We start from the raw sequence: 7,947 nt of genomic DNA on the forward strand, positions 1-7,947 counted from the left end.
CGCTCCTGCTCCGACCCGTATTTGCCTCCGAGAGTTTCTTCTCACCTTCCCCCCCTGCTGTTGCTGCTCCTCCACGGGGAAACCTGGGCTCCTTCCTTCCCCCACCTTTGGTCCCCCATTGCCCGCTCCTGCTGTAACACAGGACGAGCTCCGAGGACAGGAGCGCTGCCCAGCAACACTCTCACTAAGACAGCACAGTGCCTGTACTGAAAGGCAGTATCTTCACTTTTTTTTTTCTTCCACGAAAGGAGGGAACGACCCCAGCACATAAGAAAAGGGAGCCCCAAACACAGAGAGACAAAGGCGAGCTCAGCCTGCCCCACTACAGCCAGCACCACACCTGTAACAAAATCAAAGTTTAATGACAACAACCAGCATTGCTGCTGTGGAAAAGATGGAGCTGGATCCCAGCAGAGACGCTGTGGCCAGGCTCAGGAGTCATGGGCATCTTCATCCTTGGCTTCCGCTCCAGGCTTCATATCTGGATGGGGTTGGAGGAAGAAGACATCATTATCTGGGCCTTTGAACCACCTCAACCCAGCATCCTGGGCTTTTCTCAGTCAACTTGCCCCAGAGCTGGTTGTGCTAGCCCTGCAGTTGCCATGCCAACAAGGATGCTAAATACAGCTCAATCTTTCTTTCTTTCCATATTTATTCATCTTAAAACCACAGACCGCAGGCTGCATGTTCAGGGCCAGGAAAGGAGTGCAGACATTCTGGCTCCCACCCTGCCAGGGATGAGCTGTCTTGCAGAGCCCAGAAACCACAGTGAGCAGCTTGAGAAGACAGCAAAGAAGGTGCCCTCAGCTCCCCAAAAATCCAAGCATGTGAGAGAGGAAGCGTTGGTGTCTTGGGAGCCTGCCCACCACCCCACTGTCACAGTAACAACAGAACATCACACCAGCACCCCAAAATTTAGTTTGCCCCCACCCATCAGTAGGCTGGGTTGTTGTCTTCTCCAAAAATGAGGACAGCCCCCAGCCCCCCAATTAGCCCAGAGTTTGGGTTTAAGCCTCCAGCTCTGCAGTCTTCTCAGCAAAACTGTTCCTATAGCAACTCCTGCCCACGCATGGGCTCGTGGCTGCATCACGGCCCTGGCTGCCAGAACCAGTCCCTGGTCATAAAAAGGGAAGATGGAACCATCAGCCCCCTCAGCGACCCTCTGCAGCACCTCCGTCCAGAAAGCTTAAAGGTCTTGGCAACAGGCTAAGGGCCAGAGCAGACAGATTCTGCGTCACCCCCAAGGTGGAATGCAACAATGCGGGTGCTGAGAAGACAGCAAATAGGTCACCTCTACCCCAGAAACACCAAGGAACCTACCGATGGCCTCGCCATTGCCCAGGGGCATACAAGCCTGGTGTTTGGGCTTGGTGGCCTCCAGCCCAGCCAGCAGTGTCATGAAGTCAACAACGGTGTCGATGTCCTGCTTCTCAGCACTGGCCTCCCGCAAGGCACTGACGGCATTGAGGCGGCTGAAGGACGTCAGCTCAGAGATGTTGGCCCGGAGGAAGAGGAGGATGACATTGAGGTCGTTGACGGGACAGGTAAGCATCTTGCGACTGAGAAGGTCAAAGGCAGGCAACATCTCATAGACGGAGAGCAGCCCTTTATCCCACTGACAGAGCTGCAGGGCACTGTAGACGACGACAGGCATAAGGAGGACGTACACACCACCAACCGTGAGGCTGATGAGCTGGAAGACAGAGAAGAAGACCAGCTTGCAGGGTATGAGCGGGGGAACGTGAGGCTCATCCTGGAGCAGCCCTGTTTTGATGGAGCAGCTGAACTCATCCTGGAAGAAGATGTTGAGGTGGAGGAAGACCAGGTAGAGGCAAGTGGCAGCCAAGAACAAGAGCAGGAGGAGATTCCTCAGGAGGTAGATGATGACCAGGGAGTGGGAGTGCTGCTTGCGGGCAAGGTAGCGCTCCAGCAATGGGAACTCAAAGTACCTCTCCTGGCGAGCCCTGGAGAGAGAGGAGTGAGTTGGAGCCGCCCCACCGCTTCACCAAAGCCACGGTGAGTGAGGAGGTGACCCAAAGGCAGCGTGGAAGGGCTGACTGGATGCCTCCACCACGCTGTCTCACCTCTCGTACTCCTCCCAGAACTGCTCCGGATCATCGCTCGCCTGCTGGACCTTCCTCATGTGCTGCACCAGGCGCACGGAGCGGTTGTAGGACTTGTCCAGCTCATCGATGATGAAGAGGAGGTCAGAGTGGAGGGCGGGGGAGGCTGCGTAACGCCACAGCAGGTAGGGCAGATACATGAGCACTGCCACCACCAGCAGCGAGTACGGGAAGACCTGAGGGAGACCGTCTCTAGGTTAGGGTTCCCCGGAGAGAGGGATTTTAGGGGGAGATGAGGTGCTCAGCTACTTTGCCCTTCAGGATCCGCCCCCACCAACACGGCAGCAGGACCTGGTAGCACCCAGTCACCGAGGTGGTGGCCCCATGCCAGCCCACCAGCGTACCTTGAGAGCCCAAAGGGACTTGGTGACAGCACGTCCCTCAGCATCGAAGCCATGGTGGAGGAGTGAGTCCCAGCAAGCTGTGTCAGCATAGGCAGATTGCTTCCCCGTGAAGTTGGAGGGCGAGAAACAGCTGATCTGTGAACCTACAAGGAGGAGGGGAGCTGAGCAGGTAGGACAGGGCTCTCTGTAGCTATCTGTCCCTGTTGCAGTGTTTTCTGGCTGTCAGGGGCAAGGGCTTTACTATTTCTTGAACGCTTCCCTTTAAGCAGAGCCACAGGTTCACAGCAGGGAAATTTGAACCAGACACAAACCAGCACAAAACCAAACATTGCAGGGCCACATAAAAACAGTGGCCAAGCCCAGCTTTAGCTCAGTGTTGTGATGCACAAAACACTGTCAGTGAAGCTCTGTGCTGCTATCACCAGCCTGCTCTCATTATCCAAGCAAGCACCAAACCTTGGGACAGTAAAACCTCCAAAGAGTCCCAGGGAAGATCTCAACGCCCCACTGACACCTCACAACAAAACAACCCTGCCTTTCTGATAGGAGCACTACAGGGTGCTGTGAGCAGAACAGCAGGGGCAGCAGGTGAGAGGGGGCATGGCTACACTCGGAGGGCTACCAGCAAGCAATTAAAAAAATAAAATAAAATAAAATAAATCGATAAAAGCTATTACAACAAACAACAAAACCTTGTCAGGTTGATTAAAATCAATTAAAAAACAACCAGCAATCCCAAGATAGAAAATTTTAAACCCCTAAAGTGGGATTTCCAAGCTATAATGTCACGCCAGTGAAAAAACAGGCTTTTACAGTTCTCACCACCCCAAACCTGTCCCCACAACTCACCAGCAGAGAACTCCCGGGCGAAGGCCAGCGAGACGAGGAAGAGGGGCAGCCCCACTGCGATGAACTTCAGCACGCGGTCGCTCGGCAGCTCCAGCCGCAAGCCTTTGGCACGGGAGCTGCTGGGCTCTGGGAGGAGAGCATCTGAAAGCATGTACTCGGCAGCAGTGTGCGACAGGGACATTTTTCTCTCCGGGAGGGGCCGAGCCACGGGGAAACAGAGTCCAGTGCTGCTGCCTGGGGGTCCTGGTGCTGTCTGAGGTGCAACCAGCGTGGCGAGAGGCTTTGTATGGCTGGAAACATTGCATGCCAAGTGCTACCAACCAGGCAGCTGTAAAATGACAGCTTAGATAGTGCGTTAAATCAACTGATAATTACAGGGGAAGCCTTTCACTGGCAAGAATGCAAATAGCATGCCTCAAAATAGAAAAAAAACCTCGCAGTCACAGCACCATGGCCAAGGCAGCATTCCTGCCCAGCCACCGTGGGTCCCAGCATGGACCAGATCCCCGTGGTTTTACTCCCCTCTGTCATAAGTAGATGTATTTCCAGCAACATGTTCATGGGGCGTGGGGCTCCTGAACTATTTTTGCTTTCCATAACAAGTGAGGATGGGCATCACCCTAACCCAAAGCCCTAGCCAGGTACAGAGCGGCCTCATAGGGTACAAAGAGCCCCCTTCCAGCACTCCTGTGCGTGCCAGGGCTGCTGGAGAAGGTCCTGCTGCTCAATTCCCAAAGCTTGGGGACAGGCCAAGTGGCACCAGGAGCTGAGAAGACATCAGTGATTGCACTGTTGAGATGCACACCAGCTGTGGCTCTCTGCGTACCAGCTTTGCAATCTCCCCTCACCCACCCTCTAATCTGGCTCCAGGGGAGCACAGTGGGGACAAAGCAGCAAGCTCCAGTGGGACAGGGATGCAAGTATTGGGATCTAGAAAAAAGCAGTATGGAAATCAGGAGTTGGTGAGATGGAACAGAGGACAGAAAAGCAATACGACTGCTGCCCAAGAAGCCAACAGCCAAAGCCAGGGGAGCTCTGGGTTGCTCAGCCAAGCTGAGGAGAGTCCCTGCCATGCTATGGCTCTGGGCAGCCTCTCAACACAGCCAGAACTCACAGTTGCTGCCAAATTTCACTTTTACTGTGTTGTTTTTGGTTGGTTTTTTTTCAGACAAAGGCAGTCTCCAAATTCGAGTGCCAGGATGTAAGACAGTACAGAAGGGCTGAGCCAAGAAAGCCCTGAACTGATTTGCATTACACTCAGAGGTGTTCAAACCTGCCCAGGCGCTGAGGTCCACCTGCCCTGACCACAGAGAGCCACACAACCTTCACCTTTGCAGAAGCTGGGTTCTTTATTGGACAGGGACAAGTTCAGAGCACAGAATGGTCAGTGCCCAGTTTCAACCCAGCCTCATCACTATAAACAAGAGTGCACCCACCACGTTTTCTGCTCCATATCAGGTATGGACTGTGGACAAGAAGTGCACAGAGGTTAAGCCAGCAACTCCATTACCCAGAAGGCAAGGTGTCTCCCAAGTAGCAGAACACAAACCTCATTACACCACTTGCTGTGAGTGAAACACCAGTGCAGCACAGCTGGATCCTGCACTATCATGTGCCAGAAGTATGGAGACGCAAAGGATCAGTCCTGCTGACAAGCCTCGTCCTATTCCTTAGCAATGTCCAGCTCCAGCTGCCTCAGCGTCCTGTGGAAGAAGCTGGGTGGCTCACATACAAGGTCTGTCTGCTTGCTCCCACCGGTGCCCAGAGGCAGGGAGAGGCGGTAAGCATGGAGATGCAGGGGGAGGTGGCGAGACTTGCTCTGCTGCAGTTTCAACCTCTTCAGAGTTATTTCAGGAAGCTTCTGCATTGAGGACAGAGTGGTGTGAGGACAGTCCTAACACCCCCTTCCACAACCCCACGTCAGCAGCCTGGTCTCAGAATCCCAGCATGTGCCACCAAGCAGCTGATGCCCTCTCTGCCCTGCTCCATGGCACTGTATCTGCCTTACCTGAGGTGCCAGCTTGCTCCAGTGTGAGTATTTATGATCCCCCAGGATGGGGCACCCCAATCCATAGGCCAGGTGAACCCGGAGCTGGTGCTTCACTCCTGAGATGAGGAAGGAGAAAAGGAAAAACGTCATATCTGTCACACTGGGCATCAGGTCCACGCTCGCTACCCACCCAAAGCACCCTCATGCTAGGTAACCTTGTGCTGAGAGCCCTGGCAGCGAAATAGCACTGGTTCCCAGAGCCTTGGCCACGTCCTACAGCTTGTTCCTCCCTCCAGGACTGCTCCTGGCTGTACAGAAGGCACAGCACAGGAACTCCTGGCTAAGTCTCACCTGTGATGGGCTGGAGCTCCAGCAGAGAGCAGGCAGACGAGGTAGCCAGAACGCGATACCGCGTCACAGCGTTTTCAGCATTGCGGTTCTTGCGGATTTTCAGCACCTTTCCATCCTCAGGAGACATGCGGTAGTTTGGGGCCAGAGTCATCTGAACCACAGCAAGAGGATGAGCCCAGGGGAAGAGGAAAACAGACCCAAACTGCAATTGAGAGGATACTTGCTCACCTTGTAATGAGGTTGGTGGCTCTGCACCTCCCTCTCCACCATGGGGATTTCCACGATGCCCTCAGCAGGGTCTGGGCTCCCCACACTAATTGCCCTGCAGAGGAAAAGCAGAGGTCTGCATGATGCTGCTACAGCCCCTTGCACATCCAGCAGGATAGAAACTCTCCCTTACCCCTCACTTTTCTCCCCAGGAGAGACCCCCATAACCGGGGACTCAAGCATTTATAGTCACACAGACAGTGGGATCGAGTGTACTCTCATCAAGTGTGTCGATGATGGCAAGCTGAGTGGTGCAGTTGGTTCAAGGTCAGGTTGGATGGGGCCTTAGGCAACCTGATCTGGTAGATGGCAACCCTGCCCATGATCTGTAATGTCCCTTCCAACCTAAACCATAAGATTCTATGATCAAACATCCATCACTTCCACAGAGTTCCACATCCCCATATCTGCACAGTGGTGACACTTTGCTGCTTGGCAAAGACACTTTTGGGGCCCTGGCCAGTCTGATCTAATGGTTGGCAACCCTGCTTAAGGCAGAGGAGTTGGAACTCAGTGATCCCGAGTCCCTTCCAACCTAAGCCCTTCTATGATTTTTCTTCCAAAACCTTTCCTACCAATATATCTTTTCCACCTGGCGAGTTTTGAAGAGGAGCCGGATCCTGTCTGCTACCTCCCTGCTCCGTGCCAACACCATCAAACCCGTTGTCTCCTTGTCCAGCCGATGACACAGGTGCAGTGGTTCAGCTTTCATGTTCATCAGCATCTTGGCCAAAATTGGCAGCACATCAGCAATACAGTTCTTGACCCCAGGGCCACCTGCAAAACCCAGACACACATTTACATCCCTTTCTAACTTTAATGCAATAGAAAGGGACACGGCAGGATTTCCCCACCCTTGCTATTAACAGTGATGAGTGAGAAGAGCAGCACTACACAACACTGCTTAAAAAATCAAAAACAAAAACACACCAACATGGAATCACTAAGATTGAAAAAAACTACTAAGATCACCTGATCCAACTATCAGCCCATCCCCATCATGCCCACTAAACCTCGTTCCCCAGTGCCACATCTGCCTTTTTCTTTAGCACTTCCAGGGACGGTGACTCCACTACTTCCCAGGGCAGCCAGTTCCAATACCTCACTACTCCTTCTGAGAAGGAATTTTTTCTAATACCCAACTGAACCTCCTCAGCACAATGTAAAGCCATCACCTCTCATCTCATCACTGTTACCTGGGAGCAGAGGCTGACCTCTATCTCACTACAACCTCCTCTCAGTGAGAAGCAGAGAGCAGTAATGTCTCCCCTGAGCCTCCTCTAGACTAAACAATCTCAGTTCCCTCAGTCACTCCCTGTAAGATTTGCACTCCAGACCCTTCACAGCTCCACTGCCCTTCTCTGAACAAGCTCCAGAGCCTCCATGCCTTTGATGCAGCGAGGAGCCCAACACCAAACGCAGCACTCGAGGTGTAGCCGCACCAGCGCTGCGTGGAGAGGCACAATCACTGCTGCTGCTGGCTGCACATTTCTGATACAAGCCAGGATGCCATCGGCCTTCGTGGCCAGCTGGGCACACTGCTGGCTCACATTCATCTGGCTGTCAGCTACCGCTCCCAGAGCCTTTTCTTCCTTGCAGCTCTGCACTCCGCCCCACAGCCGCAGCGTTACAGGGTGTTGTTGTGAGCGGGCGCCCGGTCGCGTCGAAGCTCGTCCCACCGGCCCCAGCCCACCAGCACAGAACGAAGCGACGGGGAACCGGCGGCCCCTCACCGTGCACAGGCAGCCCGTAGGGCTTGTTGAGCACCACCAGCTCCTCGTTCTGGTACACGATTCGCTGCCGGAGCGCCTTGGCCAGCACGTTGTGGTGCACCCGCTGCAGCGCGGCCAGCTGCCGGGCCCGCCTCCGCGCCGGCTCCACGGCCACCTAGAGGAACGGGAAGCGGATGGAGGCGACCGGATCCACGCCAGGAGCCAGCTCCCGGCCGCGCTTACCTCTCGCTGCTCCTCCTCCTTCTTCTTCTTCTCCTCGCTCCGCTTCGCCCGCAGCCGCTCCGCCAGCT

General features: G+C 54.3%; 2 protein-coding genes across 3 annotated transcripts in view; both read right to left on the reverse strand.

Annotated features, from left to right (window-relative positions):
- Positions 1 to 343: 343 nt before the first annotated feature.
- PANX3 (pannexin 3) lies at positions 344 to 4,376 on the reverse strand. Of its 2 annotated transcripts, none has more exons than XM_019622942.1 (5): positions 3,317 to 4,376; positions 2,468 to 2,610; positions 2,085 to 2,299; positions 1,321 to 1,964; positions 344 to 481 (listed from the first exon to the last, which is right to left on the reverse strand). In XM_019622942.1, exons 1-5 carry the CDS (start codon positions 3,495 to 3,497, stop codon positions 432 to 434), a joined length of 1,233 nt encoding a protein of 410 aa, XP_019478487.1. In that variant the 5' UTR covers positions 3,498 to 4,376; the 3' UTR covers positions 344 to 431. The 2 variants fall into 2 exon arrangements, with proteins under 2 accessions (XP_019478487.1, XP_019478488.1); XM_019622943.1 differs by lacking the exon at positions 344 to 481 and adding an exon at positions 489 to 1,114.
- Positions 4,377 to 4,640: 264 nt separating this feature from the next.
- The window catches only part of PUS3 (pseudouridine synthase 3), a 9,558-nt gene continuing 6,251 nt past the window's right edge, over positions 4,641 to 7,947 (reverse strand). The window contains exons 6-12 of the mRNA XM_019622906.2: positions 7,880 to 7,945; positions 7,658 to 7,811; positions 6,500 to 6,701; positions 5,886 to 5,979; positions 5,658 to 5,808; positions 5,325 to 5,422; positions 4,641 to 5,177 (exon numbers count right to left, since the gene is read on the reverse strand). Coding sequence (XP_019478451.1) covers positions 4,980 to 5,177; positions 5,325 to 5,422; positions 5,658 to 5,808; positions 5,886 to 5,979; positions 6,500 to 6,701; positions 7,658 to 7,811; positions 7,880 to 7,945 — 963 coding nt within the window. The 3' untranslated portion in view covers positions 4,641 to 4,979. The remainder of the gene's footprint in view (positions 5,178 to 5,324; positions 5,423 to 5,657; positions 5,809 to 5,885; positions 5,980 to 6,499; positions 6,702 to 7,657; positions 7,812 to 7,879; positions 7,946 to 7,947) is intronic.

This window comes from Meleagris gallopavo, chromosome 26 (assembly GCF_000146605.3).
Source record: "Meleagris gallopavo isolate NT-WF06-2002-E0010 breed Aviagen turkey brand Nicholas breeding stock chromosome 26, Turkey_5.1, whole genome shotgun sequence".
NCBI classification, from domain to species: domain Eukaryota; kingdom Metazoa; phylum Chordata; class Aves; order Galliformes; family Phasianidae; genus Meleagris; species Meleagris gallopavo.